The sequence below is a fragment of the Melanotaenia boesemani genome, chromosome 18 (assembly GCF_017639745.1).
Source record: "Melanotaenia boesemani isolate fMelBoe1 chromosome 18, fMelBoe1.pri, whole genome shotgun sequence".
In the NCBI taxonomy this organism is placed as follows: domain Eukaryota; kingdom Metazoa; phylum Chordata; class Actinopteri; order Atheriniformes; family Melanotaeniidae; genus Melanotaenia; species Melanotaenia boesemani.
In genome coordinates, this window is record NC_055699.1 from 13,481,763 (window position 1) to 13,504,393 (window position 22,631).

General features: G+C 39.6%; 1 protein-coding gene across 2 annotated transcripts in view; it reads right to left on the reverse strand.

The window, feature by feature from the left end:
- Positions 1 to 22,631, reverse strand: part of arfgef1 (ADP-ribosylation factor guanine nucleotide-exchange factor 1 (brefeldin A-inhibited)) — a 49,895-nt gene that overhangs the window by 14,601 nt on the left and 12,663 nt on the right. Inside the window, exons 2-15 of one of the 2 annotated variants that reach the window (XM_041967507.1) lie at positions 16,247 to 16,277; positions 13,427 to 13,583; positions 13,062 to 13,208; positions 12,263 to 12,442; positions 11,745 to 11,798; positions 9,429 to 9,789; positions 8,919 to 9,044; positions 7,767 to 8,014; positions 7,187 to 7,320; positions 4,001 to 4,235; positions 3,346 to 3,445; positions 3,004 to 3,143; positions 2,786 to 2,894; positions 39 to 240 (exon numbers count right to left, since the gene is read on the reverse strand). In XM_041967507.1, the coding sequence (XP_041823441.1) occupies positions 39 to 240; positions 2,786 to 2,894; positions 3,004 to 3,143; positions 3,346 to 3,445; positions 4,001 to 4,235; positions 7,187 to 7,320; positions 7,767 to 8,014; positions 8,919 to 9,044; positions 9,429 to 9,789; positions 11,745 to 11,798; positions 12,263 to 12,442; positions 13,062 to 13,208; positions 13,427 to 13,583; positions 16,247 to 16,277 (2,224 nt within the window). The remainder of the gene's footprint in view (positions 1 to 38; positions 241 to 2,785; positions 2,895 to 3,003; positions 3,144 to 3,345; positions 3,446 to 4,000; positions 4,236 to 7,186; positions 7,321 to 7,766; positions 8,015 to 8,918; positions 9,045 to 9,428; positions 9,790 to 11,744; positions 11,799 to 12,262; positions 12,443 to 13,061; positions 13,209 to 13,426; positions 13,584 to 16,246; positions 16,278 to 22,631) is intronic. The other variant, XM_041967508.1, reaches the window with a different exon arrangement.

Genomic DNA, 22,631 nt, shown 5'->3' on the forward strand with positions numbered 1-22,631 from the left:
ACCAAATGATTAATTTATGTGCATGTAGCAGAACTCACAGGTCAATGCCTTGCTCGATTATCTCCTTCTGCTGTTTGAGGACTTCAAACTGTTCAGGGTTGTCAGTGCCTGACATCTGTGTGCTGTAGCTTCCAATGCCAGACGAGGCTGTGGAGTCCAGAGAGTTAATGCTCCCATAACGATTAATGGTCTCTGGGGCCTTGGTGTCTGTGCTCTCCTGTTCCGAAGGTTTTTCTTGGCCTAAAGAGCAACAACACAAGATAAGACAAACCAGAAGGAGTGATACAGAAGCGTAAATAAACCAAGTATTCCACTGTTATTGTATAAAACAGCCCCTAAAACCATCATAAAGGTGAACATATCTGGCACTGGCAAAAGCCCAGCCTGGAGGCTTAAAAAATTAGCTCACTGAAAGCTAGTACTGAGGGAACTAAACTTCAGTAATTGAAAGAGGAAACTGCAACACAGAGCAAAATGAGCCTCGGGCCTTCTTAATAATGGTTGTTGGCAGGGAGGGTAAAAAAACGACAAGTGCATGACCACAGCCTAATGAATTCCAGAAACACACACAGTCACACACAGCAGGTGTAACCCAGGGCAGCAGGGGAGAATATTATAGATGGTAGGATATCGAAAACACTCCAGGCAGTCAAAGGAGGGGAAAGAAGCAGGAATTTGGAGGCCAGTGAAAGTGGTTTATTAAGGTGACTAAGAAGAGCTTGAAGATTCAGAGCTGTTGCCAGAGCAGGTCCACTCTGTAACCTCGGCTGCACTGAAGTGAGGCATCTGATTACCCATCGGAAACTCTTTAAAACATTCAGGGCAGCCTGTCAGTAATGTTAGCCGGCAGTGTGCTTCCCATTCTTATGTGTACACAGTAGAGTGAAGAAGGTGGAGGAACAGTGATCAGTGACTTAATAGGTAAAGTGATTTTACCAATTAAGCCTTAAAAAAAAGTTTTTACTAACAGTTTAATCCATGAACAAGAAGACAAAGGCATCTCAAGCCCTAATAGGTTAAGTAAGTCCAAACATGGTTCTGGTTAATGTCTATGGGCATAAAGGTGTAACACAAGCCTACAACCACAGCCTATATGATGCAACACAAGAACAAAACTGCCCAAAACTTGAGGAAACACAGGCTGAAAACTACTTTTAAATCACAACAACTTCTAACAAACACTCCATATTGCGATACCATTACCTGCTCTTGCTTTGAAGTCATTCAGAAAGGGTAGAAAATTAAACAAAGAAAAGTTGAAAGAGTTGGCCTGATATATCATGGTCTTTTATCACCAATAATCATGTTGTGCATCTATTACATTTGTTATAAAATATCCAGCAGCCATTTCAATAGAAGCTGCTGCCTGCGTACCAATAAGCTGTCATGGGTTTGGGCAGAGAAATATCTCTGTGAGTCAACGTAGCCTTTTCTGCTGGTTAGCTGTGACGACAGCTTAGTCCAAGACTGGCTTGTGGACAGTTTCAGGAGCCAGCCTTAGGCTTAGGGACTTATGGGTTATCTTTCCAGTCCTTTCACAAAGTTGCACTTTATCTTAGCTTGAGTTCCTCCTTCAGCCAGCTACTGAAATCTTTCATTGTGCAGAAGACCTGGGGGCTGTCTCTTACACAGGATTTGCTCCACCTGTCATAGATGGGTTCATCTTAAGGTATCACTTTTTTTTAGGGTGTAAACCTCCTGAAGTTAGCCGCTCGGCAATAGACTGTGTTATCTCGCTGCCTCCTCTGGCTGGAGCTGAGCTGATAAATGTTTGTTTTCATATTTTGGAGCTGCAGTACTCTCACTGAATGCAAACCATCAATCTTATAAATGACTGCAACCACACTGATAGATACAACCTTTATTCCAAATTTCAGCTCACTGAAAGTGATTAGACAAATCATAGCAAAGACTACTAAATAACCTTGATAGAATGCTTTACATAATACACAGACTACAGAGTAAAAGCAAAACTTTTGCAACAATTTTAAGGACAAAACAAACAAACCATAAAATTGCAGGTACTGTAAAAAATTACAGCATGCATCACCTTCATTTAATTTATAAACATGCATTCAAACCCACTTCTAGTGGGACTAGTTCCACCAGAGGATTTGTGTGTTGATATACAAAGCACTAACTGTGGTATACAGTGATAGGCATTAGTTTCTGCACTGTAACCAAACCTCCTTCAAATCCTCTCCAGGAATTAATAGATTTGCCCATCCATCCATTCATGTATTCCTCCTCAAAAACCACTTAATCCTTTCACAGTTGCAGTAGCTGCAGGGGCAGCATAGATGTTGAGGCCTCACTGCTTCAAGCAACTTCCTGCAGCTCCACTCGCTCTAAATAAGCTCCTAACCACCACCCAGCTGCCCATGATCTTTGAGGGTTAGCAAGCATTAACCAGCTCCTTTCAGTGTAGAATAGCAGCTGTTTTATTCAAGTCTCTTCCTGGATTTCTGAACTTCTCACCCAGTTACCACAGTGAGATAAACTTAAACTCAGATGGTTCAGTTCACAATCTTGTCTGAGCCTGACTGGTGAATCAAAAGCTTTTTTCCCCCTATGGCTCTTCTTAAAAAAAGGTCCCACCATTGCCGTAGAGGTGAACTCAACATACAGTTAGTGTCACACTCCCTTTTTCCCATAATTTATTTATTGGCAAAGGATATGACAAGAAGTTTCTCTTGGATTTGAATTTGGATTGCATTCAGATCAAGTAAGACGACAGGCAGATAGTTTTGATAACTTATACTCATGTCCAGTGCAGTGAACTCACCAAGACTGGTCTGGGAATTGGGGTTGACGTATTGGTCTTTACTCCATTCTACCATACATTTCAGGATGGAGACTAGACATTCAAGTCCCTTCTTTCTTAGGGTCAGCTCCTAGACAACAATGCAAGAAGTGTTATCCAAATTATAAACACATTTTAAAATATTATAAGAAAAGCACATTTAGAATTAGACAAGGAAAAAAAAGAGGAAAAATTATTACCTGTTGAGGTGTTGTGCCAAGTTCATGACCTCCCCGACCCTGTGCGATTTTTGAAAGGTCGTTGACCAACCGTTCAAATATGTTAGCAGCATTCAAGTCACAATCATAGTTCACATAAATGTCTACTACACTCTGGGCATCTGAAAGAGGCAGACAAGAAAAGTCAAAGTCATAAATCTGAATAACTGCATTATTTTTCTAACTGATGCATTAAGTGATGAACACAGTAAAAAAAAACAGTAATTAGATTAAAGATATGGCATCATTTTATCAGAACATAAATTATTTAATCAATTACACAGTCAATTAATGTTATAAAGACATTAAAATAAAGGAGCAAACCTGCACATATTCTAGTAAGGGTTTGTATGACCATCCACTTGTGATCATAGGAGCTAGTGGACGTCTCAAGGATATACAAGAAAATCTCTTTGAAGAACACCTGAAAACAGAGTTTGATCAAAAATATAAACAATAGCTGTACAAGAAGAGCTGTGTGTATAAGTGGAGAAAAGAAGTGGAGGTTGTGTTATAAACTGCGACAGCTGTAGTCGACAGAAAGCTCAAAGGCATGTAATTTAGCTGAGGTAGAGAATGTTACAGCACTGTGTGTGAGTAATGTGGCCGATGCCATCTGTGTCAGATGCCTGCTGTTTTAAGAAATGGAGTCAGTGTGTCAGTATTGTACTAGATGTGATGTTTGACATGTTACCATCCAAACAGGTGATGACAGAAAGAAGACAGTGTGGCACATACCATGAAACACACTAGTGAGTCTGAAAAAAAGCAATTAATCAATTCCTGTCTTTTTCCTTTCATTTTTTTCACTTTTCTTATAACTACAAATCAATAGAACAATTATTATTTTATTATTTTATTTATTTACCCTCCTCTGGAATTTAAAACAGACATTTCACATCCTAAGAAAGTCTTTGGTTGTAAGCAGAGAAATGTTACTCTTTAGTCATTTTAAGTCGCAGAAAGAAAAATATCTTACCTCGATTTGCATCTTGAGGTGTGTCTTGAAGTGGGAGAGCAGAGTAAGAAAAATAGAGAGCGAGAGCTCAAAGACTTCAGGCACAGAGGAAACACCGTTCTTAGACAGGGCCACACACAGGTACTGCTTGATGGCGTTTATGAACATCTCATTGGTCTTGAAGATGGGCCCAGCATTCTGCAGGATGGATAGCAGCAGCTGGAGGGACAAGACCTTTGATCGCAGCTCATGAGACCTGAGGCAGTGAGGGAAGAGATATAAATTGAGTAGATGATTTTATTGGTAATATTCTTATAACTTGCGTAAAATCAGGGAAAAAGATTCTGCAGACATATAAAATATTAGAATACACATGAAATTTTAGGGGGTAAAACAGATAAACAATAAGGTTAATATCTGGAAGAGTTTATTCTAGATTACTTATTAAGGAGAGAGATTAAATTGGAGCACAGTAAGAGAAAATGTCTGTGTATATGGCCATGTTTGTAACTTCAGCGCTGAAGTGACTTCTATTTTTTGAAAATGAGCATCAATGCTGCATAAAAATAACTTAAGACTTTCAATATTTTCCAAGTCATCTGCAGAAGACTCTAAACACCTATTAACATGCACCTTAATGAGAACATTATGAAACTTTTTTATGTGCTTGAGTATATATTTGGATATCTTAAGTAACTATAAACTCTTAAAAAAGGTTATTCAGTGAGCCAGTCGTGTTTGTGGTCAGATGAGACATGATTTTGTCACTGGACAGAGCAGTATCACTGATATATTAACCCTCATTATCAGAAGACGTAAGTGCCCACTGGATAGACTTTGTTTGCAGTGGTTAGCAAAAAAACTGCTAGGCTAGGGTATGCTAACAAGCTTTCGTCATATTGTTTTAGCAACCAGTTCAAGAGTGACCCAAGTAAAGATTATTCTTAAAACAGGAATCAGTACCCCCCCATAATAAACACAAATTAAAAACAAACAATATACATAAGAATAAAAAAAACCTTGGCTTTGTGATTCTTTGGTTGTTAGTGGAGCTACCATGCTAGCATGACAGCTAAAAATATATGCGGTTATCATGCTTTGCAGTCTGGATTACTAGTTTATACTTTAGCTTGGACATGTGTTTTATATTTTCAGAGATGCAAAATAAATTGAGTCAAGTTTTTTATTTTTTTCCCCCTTTTTTTGTGTGTCAGTGGGGAACTTGGTTTGATAAGTGTGATAATTTTAGCTTTTAGGCTAGTTTCTGTATTCTCTATAACATGTTTTGTTGGTTACTGAGTGCAAATTGGGTCAAAAAGGTTAAGAAAGTTGCTGTAGTACTTCACCCATATATTATTTACAACCAAACACTTTACAGACATCCCATTTGACCTTAGGAAATTATATCAACTTTTGAAAAAGGGCATAATATGTCTCCTTTAACAATTCAGTCACACAATAAATCCCATCATAAACAGAACTGTCACCAAAAACCTATGAATGCAATTATCATTCTTTAAGCACAGTGCAAGCCCACATCAAACTGTATTTCTCCATCAGCGTTAAAAATCTTCAGCAGCCTTCAAAGCAATGCTCAGGCAACTAAATCAAAGTGCTTCTGCTCACACAGCCTCAGCTTGTCTGAACTGTTTTTCTGCAGCAGCAGGCCAGAAAAACTTAAAATTCAAAAGGATCATACGTTCAGCTACTTTATATTTGGGGTTTGGCTGCTTGTCTGTAAAGCTCTCTTGCATATATAAATATATATATATATATATATATATATATATATATATATATATATATATATATATATATATATATATATATATAAAGGGCTGAGAAAATCTGAAGATCTGAACTTGTTACAGTGATTGTAAGGATGACAGGCAATTTTAGTTTAATATAGAGATACGGTTTTATGGCAGGAAAAAGAAAAAAATGTTAGAATCTAAGCTATAACAAATTGAAGTGAAACGGAAAATAAAAAAGAATTACTTGTATTTTGTATCAATAGTTTGTAAAACACAAAGTAAATCACTACATGTACATACAGTAATTGCCATTTTCTACTAGTTAGAAAATGCAAGCAAACATGATATTTTAAACACAGCTGCTATCAATGTGCTTTGTTCTGAGACGGTGACAGAAAATGAAGCATCATCTGTCTGACTCTGACAGACCAAATCAAGGCTGAGGTAATTGACATAGACTTCATCCAACATGCACATACTTGTCTCAAATTTCCATCACAGCAATTTAAAAACCAGTAAAAGAAATACTTAAATTACATTTCTCTGGCCTCAATAGACAGAGTGAATACGTAATGGTTAAGAAAAACGCAAACAATTAAAAAAATCCCCTAGTCTGCAACATGAGTTTTATAAGCAAGACGCTGGAAATCCGGTATCACATAAAGTGCAGCCATCAGGACAAGCCAATGGTACAAACTTCCCCTGACTGAAGCATGGAATAAAAGAAATATGCCAGAGACAAAAAGTATTTTGTACTTCTTGAAATCAGGAAGTGATTCAGAAAACGCTAAGTTATGCCTCATCATCTTCTTCATCACTGATTATTAAAACACAACAGTTATCAGCGGAGCATGTCTCATTTTAAACTATGACTCGTGTCTATTCCTGCACATAATAAAATCCGAGGCAATGCAAGGCTTTTTTCCACAGTGGCTTTTCACAGGAAGCAGAATATCAAAGAACAAAATATAAAGTAGAACATAATCCTAAATAACTAATCCTTTATAAAACTAGTTTTCCAATAACTTCATCAAGGCCCATAACTGAAAGTAAAAATAACTTCTTCTGCTGTGAAATAGAGATTAGTTGGTATGCAGTTGCAGTCAATAACTGGCTGTCATAAAAACAAAAATAATATTTGACATTTTAACTAATGCAAGACAAACTTTTATTCACCTGAATATCATTAACTTTTGGACAGCTGGACAAAGCAAGAAACCTACTGCAGTGAAACTAATAAGTACTTGTTTTTAACTGCTTGCACTTCTAAGTTGTAGAAAAGTAAATTTTTCACATTTTGTAGGTAACAATCCAAAACAAGCAGTTCAAAAAAGATCAACCCTCTACAACCTGCAGAACAGTTGAGGACCAGAGTTGGACATCCCTCAAGCAAATCTTAAAGGATGACCATGTAAAAGACTACAACTTGTATTAAATAAAATAAAAATCTTACTTAGGATCAGGTGGTCCGTCTGACAGTGGCTTCATTGAGAGCTTGCAAAGCGAGCGAAAGACAAGAAAGGCATCTTTCTGGAGGATGTGGGAGAATTTAGCTCCTGGTGGCTGACCTGGTGTTGCCCCCGATTCCTTAGAAAAAAAAAAACCACCCAAAAAAAAGCAAAAAAATAAATAAATAACTAGAAAACATCTTCTTTAACTGAACTCTACACCTCTAAATCACTTAACATTTATAGTGTGTGATTATAAGCTTCCAGATCTATTAGGTTTGGTTGACCATGATCACAGAGAAGTGCTGTCAAGCATAATTGCAGCAGTCATACTGAGCCGGATTAAAAATAAAAGGTGGTTACATAACACAGTAGAGGAAACATATTCACATTAATTAGAAACTCTGGTTTCATTAGTTCATATGATGCACACGATCATAGACTTTCATTGCTTTTCCCAAAAAAGTTAAGGAGTTCATCTCAAGATAAAGACTTTCAACTAAATAAAATGTAAAGGATTATGGAAATAAATGATTTACTAAAAATGTCCTACACAAAAGAGATCAACCCTGCTCCATCCCTCACCTGAGTGTCAGTGGACGAGACAGACAGCCTGTCGTCAGGCAGCGAGGGGGTGAAGCTGGCAGAAATTGGTGTGCCGGGGATGCCGTTTGCATGAACATGCTCGTTGTCGCTCCCCAGCGTACTCTCATCCTCCATGGAGCTCTGGGTGCCCTCCGTCGCCACTTCAGCCGGCTCTGGCTCTGCCGGCTCGCCCTCGTTGCCAGACTCCTTGGTGTCTGAGCAGAGGTTTGCGGGGTCCAGGCAGTGGCCTGTGGTGACAACATGGACATGGCAGTTGGTTGTGGATGCTTAAACACTTTTAAACATCTTCTACTAGGTCAGTAATTGTGCAACTTTTACAGCAACTTCAAACCCTTAGATCTTAAATGTGAAACAGCCTTCCAATTTTGTGCGAATACATAGGATTACCATGGCATATAAGCCAGCAGCATGTTTAACAACATCTAAAGGAACTCTGATAACACAGTATGAGAGGATACTAGGGTGTAATCTGCTCAGTCTTCCTCCCGACCTTTAAAGCTTAGTTGTCAAATCTCTGCCCAAGGGTAAAAACATGTTTCAAAAAAAGAAGGCCAAGTGCAATTTATTAGCTTGCCCACTCAAAAAGTTTTTTTTTGTTTTTTTTTTTGCTGCTAGAGGGGAGAAAAAAAATGGGTTTTTAAACTTTTGCATGTTCAGAAGGAGACATTTCTTGTTGTCAGAATTTGAGAAAAGGGAAGGGAGCCTGACATGACCTAAAAAAGAAATCATACTGTCCTAGGAACCACTTTATTAAGAGAGGTTTTCAGTTAGAAACTACAGTTTGTCAGCATCAGAGGTGGAACTTGATGACACTTTTTCCCCACAAGTATTTAAGGAAAGGATTCGAAGTAAAATGGGAGGAGAAATTACTTGTGTAGCCAATTCTTTAGCTGCGCCGAATCTTCTGTAGCACTAAAAGTAGAGTTAGCTTTGCTGGGGAAGCGAGAACTTCAGGATCTCCTGCTCAGCAGAGATGTGAGCAAACTCAAATATGCTTCTATGAGGTTACTCAACAAACAGCAGAGCAGTAGTTGGCTAAGCTACATGAGTTATCAACCATACAGCCACCTGTTTCTAAGTGCAAACAGCCACTGCCTTAAAAAAAAAAAGGAAATTAATAACAAATCTTACCTCCTGCCACAGTATTGACCACCTCCTGCAGAATACTCTGGACTATTTCCTGGGCTTTCTCTTCATAGTTTGGGGTATCTTCCTCCTCTTCCTCACCTGCTCCTTCATGCTGCTGGGCTGCTGCATCTGAACAAAAGACATTCAGCTTCAATGCACACATAGATACTCATACATAAAGAGAAATAGAGTGCAATAAATAACGTGCTTGTAATGCTAAAGGCTAAATCAAAAGTTTGGAAAAGCAAATGTTGGTTCACCTTGCAATAAATATCAATCAGGAGAAATTCACTGTGACTCTTAATTGATTAATTAATGCAAAAAACTACATATGCCCCATTTAAAATAAGTGGTATTAAACATTTCTGTTAGTGTGAAAAGACCCTAATTAGGTTAAAGTTGCAAAGATGTTAATTGTCTTCTTGTGCAAACTAACATTTTTCATAATATGCAAAGGATCTAACAATAAAAATAATGAAAAAAATTTATATTAAATAAAAGGAAGAATCTTACTCTGCGCTGCTGCAGTGGCTTGGTCTGCCTCAGTCTGTTCATTTTCAGCTACAAAGAATTCAGAACCATTCTCTGGATCTGGGTTCTCGTAGACAGGCCCTTGCTCTCCAGGCTCCTCCTCTTGCTCCCTAGAAGCAGACCTCTTGCTGGACTCCGGTGCCGGGGTTGAAGGGGTGGATGGTGTGGATGGGATGGTGATGCTGGGAGTTGGAGGGCTGACAGGCCCGTTGGCCTCATTGGCCAGAGCTTTGACTGGCGGGGGAATGTGAGTCTGGAGCTGGGGGGAGTCTGGCTCTGTGTGCTGGGTGACTGGGGAGTGCTGCCGGTGCCGCTCTCTTTCCAGCTGTTTTACTTCCTGCAGCTGAGGGGAGAGTGGTACATGCACACAAACCAAAACAAGAAGAGGAAAAAAAAAAAAAAAAATTGCAGAGACGTGACAGGAAAAACATTCAGAGAGAGCAGGCACATGCAAGACACACATACACACAAGGAAGAAAAGAAATGTTAGCAACATGTAAACAAACTCATTAACATTTACAAGTTTGATCAACCTGACTGTTTGCCTGTCGACACACAGAGCCGACGGCAGAGCTTCAAAAAAACATCTTCAAACCATCTAATGTGTCAGCTGTGAGGTCGTATGGAAATGTACATAAATATGTACTGAGTAGTAGGACATGCTATCGAAACAGCAAATGAGACAAACTTTGTGAAATCAGTTCATGCTGGTTGGTGTGTGTTGGGTCTATTTTAGTCTGCTGGAGCAGAAAGCATTTCTTGTGGAAAATGGCTTGTACAGCCATGCCCTGGCTGATGTGTCATGGCTGACACGTGTTACGTCTCCTCCACACAGAGGGGAGCAATGGAAAGAGGTGCCATGCTTGAGCTCTGTAGATCAAGAGCCATAAGTGGGTCACAAGACATTTCCACACAGTTAGGATCTTTTTTTTTTTTAAATGCTGGTAAATATTGCAATATTTCATATCTTAGACCGCCTCTTTACCAGTTCAACAATTGGTTTCTAGGAGGAAATATAAGTTTAACCTTTTCTCTCAGTGAGAAACTAATCATCTGCACAGTTACACACGTCAGAATTTCACAGCAAACACCAACACAAGTTCAATTTAAAAAAAAAAAAAAATTACAATAACAGGCAGTGGAAATTTTCTCAGCCAGACTAAATTAATGAAAGCCTATGGTGCATTTGCAATCCAAGTGCATTTGTAGATTTGCAAAGGTTAAAAATAAATCAAAGAGGTAGATTTGAATGACTCAGCGAGAGGAAGTGACATGAGCTACAAATGAAGGTATAAACAATGAGACATAAGCAAAAACACTGTTGATTTAAGAAGAATGTAATCAATAGTGCAAATCTGCTAGGAGCAAAAAGACAGATGGCCAATATAAATTAGTTTTAAAATTTCATTCAGGTCTTATGACCAGAATAAAGATTTTTAGCTGCAGGACATAATTAGACAATGTGTTTTATGCCATTTTTAATTTTATGTCTCATTACATGAATTGCATGTCAACTAACCCCTTTTATCAAACCTATTAAGCCTTGTTTTGCAAACCACACTTCCATCAAAAGTTGCTCAATTCTAATTAAATAAGCTGCTGCTGTTGTCACATCTAAATGTAATCAAGTAAACTGGATAATACTGCCTGAATGAAATGATTAGCATTGAATACAAGCAATAACAGGACCAGACAAACGCACCTCGACTGGAGGGGACAGCAAAGGCAGCGCAAACAAACAAAGCTCATTATTTAAATGCCACCTCAGTCGGATAGTGAAGGCTGTGTGTGTGTGGATGTGAATGATTCTATCATGCTGAGCTGCAGGACCCATCTACACACAAATATAGAAATTTGATCTCCCAGTGCAGCAGTGCAGCACTACAGTGAATACACAACAATAGAACTCTGCCTCAAAGACTACCTTGTGTCTCTATCATTAACCAAGCTGCTGACTTTAATTTCTCCATCTGTGTCTGACTAATTACCCGTTGCTCATTGACCTGCAAGAGACACAAGACATTTATACACATTTACCACGGCCAGGGTGCGGTTAAAAACTGAGGTGTTGAAGGAAAGCGAGATGATTTGTAGGCAAGTCAAGAAAAGCCACAGCAAGCAGACGGTGGATTTACAACACAGCATACGTGCTCCTGTGCAGTGTAGGAGCAAAAAAAGGAAGAGAACGGATGAGTGCATGAGTGGATGAGGTAAAAGCTTAATGCGCAAACACAGATACAGAGAGAAGAGCTGAAGAGGTCTGATCAGGCAATGTCACGGCAGTCCTGCACGCTTTACCTGGCGGTCACGCTTTCTGGAGGCCAGAGACCAAGATAGCTTGTGATTTGTAAGCTATGTGTCCAAAAGGTAGGGTGGGAGGCAGGTGAGGAGGGGAAAAGTGTCATTCAAAAAGAAAAAGATGATTAGAGCAAGCTTTTTTTTTTTTTCTTTTTCTTTTTTAAAGGCAACATCTAAAATGTCCTTCTGGACACAAAGCAAACTGTAGACTTTAATTAAATGTAAGAAGGTGGTTTAATAAACCAATCAATAGAAAGCTTTCCCACAGGTTTTAATGCCATTAAATTACAACCCAAAGCTGATTCCCTACTAAAATAGTTGTGCATTAAGCCAAACAATTGTGGCATTTTTTAAAACGCACACTTTTTATGCATAAAAGCTACTTATTTAAAGCGAAAACAATTTTTGTTAGTGCAGAGTTTCCTCAGACAGTGGCTGAAGAGAGGAGCTGCCTCTAACATCTGTGTTTACATAAACATAACTATGTGTGTTTGGGTGTTTCAGAGGATCGGACATACTGCTTGGTTCTCCATGCGTGCAAAAATGACGTTGAGCATCTGTGTCAGTGTGGCTTTCGCTGTGGTCTGGTTGATGAGGTTTTTGCTGGCCAGGTAGATGTTGTAGCAGGTGCGGACGGCCTGCAGCACGGTACCCTCGTGGATTTCTATGTGCTGAGAGGTCACGGCTGTCAACAGGGCCTGGAGAGGAAAAAGGGAGAGACAGGAGATGTGAGATGATCTCCACCTTGATTAGACTGCCTGGTTCTGTAGGTTTCAGTCTCATCTTCAAAATGTTCTAGATTTTAAGTACTTTAACTTTTGCTCCTTTCAGTGTTGCAAAGTGCATTTTACATTACTGCCTTATTTTTATGACTCAAAGCTCTACTGATATGACTAACTTATGAGTCTTTGGCTCCAAGCTTGTTTTTCTATTTTTTTTGTGCTGGAACTTCACAGTTTAAAATTTTTTTAATGTCATGATTTGTACAATATCCCCATCCTTTGTACAGAATCATGACAGAAATATTTTTGGTCATTCTCAAATGGGAAAATACTTTCTTCAAGACTCTTATTTTGTCATTCATCATTTAAAAATACACCATGATTAACTTCATGATTGCCAAACTTCTATTTTCTGTACAGCTCACATGACACTTACATAGTTTTATTTTAAATTACTAATTACTTACTTATTCTTTGGAAATGACACTTTAAAAATGTAACACTTGTAACTGTAATGTAAAATGAATTTTATAAAGTGTCTTAAGTATCTATGTAAAGAACTATGATGATCCATAGGGCAAAGAGAGCAGCACACCTTGATGATCTGTAGCTGCACGCCCTCATCAGTCTGCGGTCCTTGGAAGCAAGCACAGATGGTTTCGATGATTCTGTCGATGAGTTTCTTGCCAGGAGCCGTGCTGTCCGGGGCGCTGCCCGTCAGGTGGCCATAAGCTATCAGCTTCTACAAGTCATATGCATGTGCAGATATGTAAACACATACTAGTATCTTTACTGCTGCACACAGAATTAAATTACCTTTTTTTTTTTTTTTTTTTTTTTTTTTAAATCTCCTCAGTAGGATTCAACTAAAATGTCCAAAGATATTTCAAAGGATTTTCCATATCGGAACAGTCATGTAAACAGTTGGAGTTCTGCAGTCTGACATGTCCTGCCACTGACCTGTAAACAGTCGAGTGAGGTGATGACGATGCGGGGACATTTGGACTGACATGCCAGCTCAAACGGCAAGAAGTACTTGTCGGCTTCAATGAAGTTGGTCTTTGATTTGATTGGCGGTAAAGTACTGGAGCCCGATTTGCCATCTCCAGTGGGCGGACTAGTGGGAAACAACACAAAAAGATAGAGACTATGAGACGAGCGCTGCGATCCCTTGGTCCAGCCTGTCAAACTAGGGAAAAGAAGGACTCAAAAATCATTCTGACACACTCACGCTTCCCTTGACATCCAGACATGACTAACAGTGCATGAAAAGTAAGTGCAAGAGATAGTGTGTATCTCGACACTGAACAACTTCTTCTTGTTCCACAGCTGGAACAGGACATTAAAACATGTTAAATCTAGAAAAAGCTTCTCCCACTGAATTCTACTCGGGGAAAATGCAGAGTAACAAAATTCTTTATTGTACTTAAGTTAATTTAATGCCTGACTGCTTCAAATTTTCACTTGACCTCTCTTACAGAGAGAGAACAATAATCCCAGAGGTTTGTTATTCAGGCTCAGACTTTGCTATGTGTTCATGCTGACAAAGCATCCACTTGGCCAATGAATAGTATGTCAAATGATAAGGCTATTTTTCAGAAAAAAAACAAAAAAACTACAGAGACACAGATATACAATATGCAGCATCGCTCTCCGCATTTATGTCTCCAAAGCTTCCCTGAGCACGACTACCACACACCACACCCAGACTGCACTGGCTGGAATAAGAGAAAAACAGAGAAAGGGTGGGAGGAAGCCAAAGAGAGAGGGAGGGAGGCAGACAGATAGCAAAGGAGGAGGCTGCATTGTTTATGTCTTGGCAATGAAAAAGCATGACTTCAGCTGTTTTACAGGGACGACCTCACAGTGTATGGAGCATAATCATACAAAGAAATAAAAGATGAGAATGGCTCATAAAGGAAGAGAAGTGGGGAATATTATGAAGGGGGTGGGGGGTATGAAATTAGAAGAGGAAACTGGCATCAAGCAGCATGAATGAACACATGGATTTAAGCAGGGGGAGGGAACAAAAATCTATAAAAACAAAACAAAAAAATAACCTTAAAAGTTTGGTATTAGGAGAAAACCTTCACAAAAGCTTTTTTTATACTAAATTCTAAAACAGGAGCCATGATTCAGCAAAAAGTAGCACCTCTGTCAGCTCATGTGCCTGGCCTGACTTCATTTCTACTTCCCTCAGCGACCCCATTTCCCTGCTTAATGTCACCTGGCCTTTTCTTTTCGCTTATCAGCCTAATTAGGCCTGTTTATAAAACAAACTTTAGAAAACTGGGTTTCAGTCAGTAAGTAAGGCCTGAACCTACACTTCCCTGCTTCTATCATGGGCTGTCCAAATGAAATGTGTTTTTTGTGGGAGAAGACAACAACAACTTAATTTACAAAACACACAAACACTGAGGCTGACAGTTTATCACTCACTCTGAAACCTAACCATGCTGCAGACTTTCTTCCCGGAGCGACGCTCAAGGCCTGTTGAGGGTGGTTTGTATTACCTATGTGTGTATACCTTGTTTATGTGTATTACAGATTTAAATGCTCAGAGAAATGGAAAGCTTGAGTGTCTATAATTCTGATCATCTGACAATTGTAAAATATAGGCAAATATTTAGAAATGGAGACTTTATGATGTTAAAAATTCAAATCATCTAACTGTGCCACTCTCATTGCTTTGTATAGCTTAACATTTTCATTTTCAAACTCTTTAAGTGAAGCAGCGGCTGAGTGATTACATGTTCTAAATCATGAATAACATTCCCTCCATTGTGTCTCTACATATCAAGGTTGCATTTTACTTGTAGTGTGTCTTTTGTTGAAAGTGCCCAGTGTCGAATCCCATCTGGTTCATTTAGCTACAAAACAAATCTTTTCTGAATCGATTTGGAATTGATTTAAACCAAACAGGACATTGACTGCATTGATGTAGGATTTTAAACAATGATGTAAAACATGTCTTTTTCATCTATGGCCTTACATGCAACAATGAATGCACAAAGAGAAGCCATTTAAATAAGACTGCAAGCTAAGTAAAATTGTATGTGTATTCATGAATAAAGAAAGCAGACTTTTACATCTTAAACAAGAAAAATAAGAGACTAGTGAAGCACCTGAGGTGAAACCAAAAGCAGCAGCATTTGAACAAAAGTTGGGTGTGGCTGCAGACAGTCTCAACATCTATCTTTGATCTCAAAATCCCGACCATAACAATGAAATTTGGAATGAAATGTGGGGATTGGTGTATCAAATGCAGGAAATGGAAAGAAATGATGAGAGGCACTACATGTAAGAGGGGAAATGGTGCGGTACAACAACGTATTAGGATATAAAAATGAGTAGAAGGGGAGAAGAAATGATGGAAGGGAGAAAGGAGAGGTGGTTCTTATTCTATGTCACATTCCACAGCCTGCGTTACATGGCAGCCCGTTCAAGAGCACGTCATGAATAAACCCCAACAGTCAAAAGCAAGTTCAGCGACGGGCACAGCTTCATGAAGAAAGCCATTAATGAGAATGCAAGGGGGCTGTTGGGAACGGGCCAGGCGAAGAAACAAACAAAAACACACTGGAGGCTGTGTGTATGGACGAACACACAAAACACACACAGCTTTCTAATCCCCTTTACTAGCCGAAACACAGGAGAAAGCAACGGAGAGGCCTCCGACGGAGCCATGAATTTTACACAGCCTCAACATGCACAGAGAAACAAAACCCATTAAATGACCCTCGCTGCCAGATTGTGTTACATAATTCATCATTGACTTACCTTAATTTTTCTGATTCCTCTTTGATTTCATCTGAAAGAGAAAAAAGAAGGAGAGGATGTGTTAAGTTAGTCAAGTATAGGTCTCAGGGAATGTTAATCCTGGCGTTTTTCATTCAGCAAAAAGACACCATTAGAAGCTGAACACGCATGAAGCAGAGGCACAGGCAGGAGAAAGAATTTGACCTATTTATGAGATATGGCTCCCAGATAATTTTCCCCAACAAAATCCTCCTGAATGCACAACATCAGTTAGAAGTGTTATTCAGACCCTTCTATAATTTATACAATGACATGCTGAAAACTTTTGGCAAAAAAATAAAAGATTTTCAGGGTTTTTAAGGTGATGTGGGCTCTGGGCATTTTTATTTCTGCATGAATGCCTTTTGTTGTCAAGGTGATGGTTTTGTTTATATCCCAACAACAAGCTAAGACAGCCTGGTTAATGTATTGCCTCAGCTGCTGCACAGTCCCAAAAATGTAATCATTATTTTCTCAATGCCATGTCGCTGAGCCAGACCAACATTTGTGTTTATTTCACAAATATCCAAGCATGAAAGCAGTTGTATGAACTCACTGAGAGCAGACATAGAAGAGGAAAAAAAAGAGAGACGGACACAGAGGAAAAGATAAGAGTGAGAAGAGGAGACAGAAATAGAGCTGGGGAGAGAGACAAAAGAGAGGCCGATTGGTACTTGAATCTTTTAAAGAGCACTGTTACAATTGGCAACATCCTCACTGAATTGCACCTGCCCACGGTAGTTTGGAAAAACCCCAGTCATGCAATGAAGGCTCAATTATTTCACTGCTTGAAGGCGAAGAGTCCTTTCAAAGAAAATACATTTGGTGAGAATATTTAGCAGCTAACACTCTGTGGATTTAAATTAAAGCTGGTTTCAACCATGTTTCATTGTGCTAAACATAAGAGGAAGAAGAAAGGTGGACGATTTTGATATGGATCTGTCAGAAAGTTCCTTAAAAAGCAAATAAATGACAAGCACAAAGGACTTCTGTTAAACTATTCTGTTCCTCAAAATCTGACATGAATCATCTTTACAAACTTATCAAGTCATTTTCTGGAGACAGACTGAAAAGGAATTTTACTCAAGAGTCATAATCTACCTAACCCTTTCAGAGTTATTGACTAATTTTTCATACCTCTGATCTAGGGATGGGTGATACCAAATTTTTCCTGTTGATATGATACCATTAGTCTATGATACTTTTTCATTTATATGGATACTGATATCAATAATTTTTGCCCCTTAAAGAACGTCACCGTGACAAGGAAAAGAATATGTGCAGACCACCTAAATTAATTTAAAGCGGAATGAACGTAGACACGATCAAAGAATTATTCAATTCGAATTTCAAATCAGAATAAACCAGCCACTTACTTCGGATTTAAGTATAATTTGGAATGGTCGTTTTCGTTCAGACTTAGGTGTTTACAAGGGCATTTAAAAAGGATTTAATTTTTATTCTGAATTACAGGGGGATTAAAACTCATGTAAAACATGGCCACTGTTGCTGTGCTTTATTGCCTAAAACTCTCTGAAGCTAAAACAAAAGGCTTGTTTTGTATAAGCAAAATGGAGAATCAATATTCAAAAATGTATTGAATCCAATATTTTGTTTGGCTGATATCAAAGTATCAACTCCAGAGTAGAGTATCAATACACCCATCCCTACTCTGAACTCACTGAGTGCTATACGTACAGAAAAAGTCAATCTACTTTATGAGGATGTTGAAAAAGCCTAAACATGTCATGATACAGGTGATGTTATCTTGCTGTCCATTGCTGGCTGACACACCTCCACCACTGCCTTTGGACGGGTGTGCTATGACACCTTACTGAACACCCCTGTGGGCCTACGTGGGTTTTCAGCTGGGGACCACCAGTCATTGATGTTTTGCTCCTTTAAACCCAGTACGTCTCCTAATGGCTGAGCGATGACAGGGATCTCCCCCCCACTTCCACAGGGCACGTAACAGCTTTCCAGCCAGCCTCCCTGCACACTGCCGCCAGGTCTGCATACTTGGATCACTTCCACTCATTAGCGGCCTCCAGCTCCCCTTCCCATGAGACAGTGAGTTCGTCCAGAGGGATTGTCTTGCAAGCCTCTGACCACATGACCAAGTCTGGCCGGAGCGATGTTTCCACAATCTCCCTGGGGAAGTGGAACCAATTCCCCAGGTCAACCCTCAAGATCCACTCACTGCCCTGTGAGAGGAGTTTTGTTGTGTCTCTCTGGTAGGGGACTTGACATTCTTTCCAGCCCTTGCAAACTGCACGGCATGTCTGCCTGGAGCGGAAGGTCTGCTGTTTGCCTCCTGTCTGCATGACTCTGCCACCTCTGCCAGCTTTTTCAGCATTAGGTCGTATTGCCATCTGCAGCGGCCTTGAGCCAACACTGCCCTGCAGCCTGACAGGATGTGCTAGAGGCTTGCACTGATGATGTTGCCGAGGGGACAGGTCTCTTCAGCACCAAACCATTGGTGGAGGTTTCAGGGACAAGGTAAGGTGTCATACGTTTCTCTGATCAGGAAGTTGAGCATGGGTTGGGGGAATCTTCCAAAGATCAGACCATGACATGATGGGCCTGCTTATGAGACCTTCCCATGATGTCCAATGTTCTTGCTGGCCCTGGGACACTGCTTTGATGGTAAGGCATTCCTTTTCAGCTCTTGCCACCTCTGCCACCACCACTGCTCTTCAATCTTCTTTGGAAGCCTTTGACCAGAGTATGGTGGTAGTATCATCCATATAGCCTCTCACTGCTGGTAGCCTTTGACCTGAAGGCAGTTCCACTCCTCTGATAATCGACCTAGCCCCTATGGGGACGATCTTGAAGGCTGCAACAAACAGGATAGGAGAGATTGAGCATCTCATGGCAATGGCTACTTCCAGCTGTTACCAGCCTGTTGTGAAGTCCTGGTGGGTACAGCACATCCGGAGGTCCTCAAAGTACTTAGCTACTAGGAATCTAATGCAGACTGGGATGTAGAAAAATTCCAAGGTGAACTTGATGAGTTGGTGGGATCTGCTATCATATTACTGCTGAATGTTCCATGCTGCTGGTACTGGAGTTCTGCTCTTTCGAGATGAAAACTGTGACAGCTCTTTGCCACACTGACGGGATAACTTGGTTCTTCCAAGCCACTCATCAGGTTCCACAGGTCTCCCAGGACCCCTGGGCAGTACTTGCACATCTTGTATGGTATCCTGTTAGGGCCTGGGGCTGAGGCTGCTCTTGCCCTCCGGACCATGTCTGCTAACTCGCTGAGTTTGGAGAGGGGAGCATTGAACAGGAAGGCTGGGGGAGCTGGGCGAGGAACATAGCCAGGGGATCCCAGCAGATACTGTACTGCTCCCTGATGTGATCTTCAAGCTCCGGTCTGGTAATCTCCAGCTTCCCGCTTCTCTTGTCCTCTAGCAGCTGTCTCGCATGCTTGAAGGAATTTTTGAAGAAACTGCTCTTTTCCTTTTCCTTTCACCTTCTGCGTTTGCGAATGCGATCTGCCCTCCGCAGGCTGGCAAGATTTTGCTTTACCTCCTCCCACAGTGGCTTCAAGCCCTCCTTCTCCTCTTTGCTTGCCTTCCTCCACTGATTTCGTAGATAACGACACCTCTTCACCAACTGCTTAATCTCCCTCTCCCTCCTCTCCTTCTGCATTGGGCCAGATCTCAGCTTTTTGGCTAAATGATACCTTTAGTACTAGACTAGACTCAATTGGCTTTTTATAAATTGCACACAGACCTAATCACAATCTTGATCATACTCTTGATCTTGTTATAAAGTATGGAAATATTGAAAGTGAACAAAGGTATTTCTTCATGACCCTGTTCTGATCCTTTCTTAATAACTTTTGAGTTTATATAACTTATGTTATCTTGGGGTCGTGGCTCAAAAAGTTTGGGAACCACTGAAATTTTGTATTTTAAACCCCATCCCAACCAGACTGTTCAAGAAAGCTGTTCCCTTAATTATTACTTCTGCCTTGGATTTGATCAATATATTTCAATTGACGGGCTACTGTATGTACTCAATGCTTTTAAGTTTGTTGAAAGAAAAGCACACAACTATGAGGCTATTTTCACAGAAATAATCAGTATAATGAGTTTCAGTCAGGATTCAGAGCCCATCATAGCAGAGAAACAGTTCTGGTGAAAGCTACCAATAATTTTCTCATGACCTCAGATAATGGACTCCTGTCTTGTTTCAAAAGGAAGATGAAAAGAGGGGTCAAATAAATGTTCAGTAAAACGATTTTCATTTGACAATCAAGGCAAAATTAATCCAGTGGAGTTTCTTAATTAAAAAAATACAGACATGAATATGAAAACAATCAAGCCAGTGTTTACATGTTTTTCTTTTCCCTCTGTATAAAGTGTCATCACACAGAAAATGCAGTCCTTTCTACTTCTACAGGGAGACATTGATGTGGATGACACAGAGTGGCTCACCACTGTCAATCTTATCAGTAAAATTAGACGAGAAACATGCACAGAAAAGATTTTTTTTCATTCTTGCAAAGCAAAAGCAAGATAAAGTCAGTGTGTTTGCCTAAGTTGATAAAAAATCTTTAAAGTAGGTCATGTGTATTAAAAATCCATGTAGAAAAATGTCCATTGTTATTCTATGAACTTATAAGCTATGTTTACATGGACAAATATTTCATCTATCCCATTAAAACAATCTGATCAGAGATTCCAGCTGAAATGTTTAAAGTGATCCGATCATTTGTGTTTACATGATGGACAGGTTTAATATGATTGTACCGCTTTTGACATGAGCAATGCCTACAAGCTTGGAAAAAGGATTTTCTTTTACTTTTTTTTTTCATTTTGAACCTTTTGACCATCGAAGAGATCAATAACCTTTAACTCTTTCAGTTTCTAACAAAATCTGACCGCCAGTCCCTGTCTGTTTTCCTGATGCCATTTTTCAAGATTTTCCTGAAACTTATTACGTTACGTAACCCTAATGAGTTTAAACACATGCAGAAACATATGCCACTAAAACTATCAGAATGAGTAGATCAGAATTGTGATTTTTTTCACAGTTAATCTGATCATAAAAGGTTTACACCACCCCTTTCAATCAGATTGAAAATTCTTTCCGATCAAGGCCGATCGGATCAGCTGATATGTTTACATGATGCATTTTTATTCTGATTGGGCGTTCGTTCAGATCAAAAGTGCTACATGTAAACACAGTTAATGTTGTGTCAGTGTTTCTGCAGGTGGGAAATGGACTACAGATGTACTAATAAGCCACTCAGGAAAAATGCTTTAAAAATCTGTGAGGCTTAAATGCTGCTTTTTACAAACCCCTGGTTAGGATGCCAAATGAAACATAAATTTCAATGACCCTTTGTATTTAAGAGCTAACTGCATTTCATTTATCATGAAATGCAGTTCCGATCACATCTCAACACAATATCTTGGTAAGTTAAGTCTATAAAGCCTTGAATTACCTCCAACATTTTTCTCGTTTTTGACTGTACTTTCCCCTTTTACCCTGACTTTGACCCAGATCCTAACAGGAGATGACAGTAAAATGTTAAATGAGCAAAGAACCCCTTGGAGACAGTCATTTTAAGCCTTTCTTTCATCATCAAGAGACAAGTGGGTCAACTATATGGAGAAAATTCCTTTGAATATGGTGTATTACAGCATAGGGCTACTTCTGGAGATGAGCTTCTGCTTGTAATTGATTTATGCAGCAACATCAATGCATCTAATCTTCCAATCATGACTCATCATTCAGCACAAAGATACCTTGGCTCATTCACCTTAAGGTCTACTTAAATCAGTCTGAAGCTGCCAAAAGTAAAAAGGAAATTTCTAAAAGCTGTTAGGAGAGCAAAATGATCACATGAACTTTATTAATTTATTTTTTCACATGAACTTTAAAATGATACTTCCCTGCTGATAAATGGTACTGTCGCACCTTTGTTGTTAACAGTCTACTGATGGGGAAATTAAATACTTCCTGAATTTCAGAAAACAGGGCCCTCCAGTCCACCATGACACCCATACAAGTTGCTGAGCCCGTGCTGCCAATCATTACAGTTTGATTTATTACAACAACAAGTTCTGTTTATAACCACATATATTACTGCAGCTCTCTGTGCAAAGTGAAGACAACATTGAACAAATATCCCTGTATATCACAGCCTTAGTGGAAGACTTATTAAAGCTTACATAATAGCTCAAGTCCCTCAGTACAAACAAAGTCTGATATATGACCCCTGCACAGCAACGCCATCTGTAAAAAATACATGAGACAAGCTTCGGCACCTCAGCCTGAACTCAGTTCATGCAAAACAGCCAAATGCTGCCCCTGTCAACATTATAAAGCTATGCTATTGCACATACGT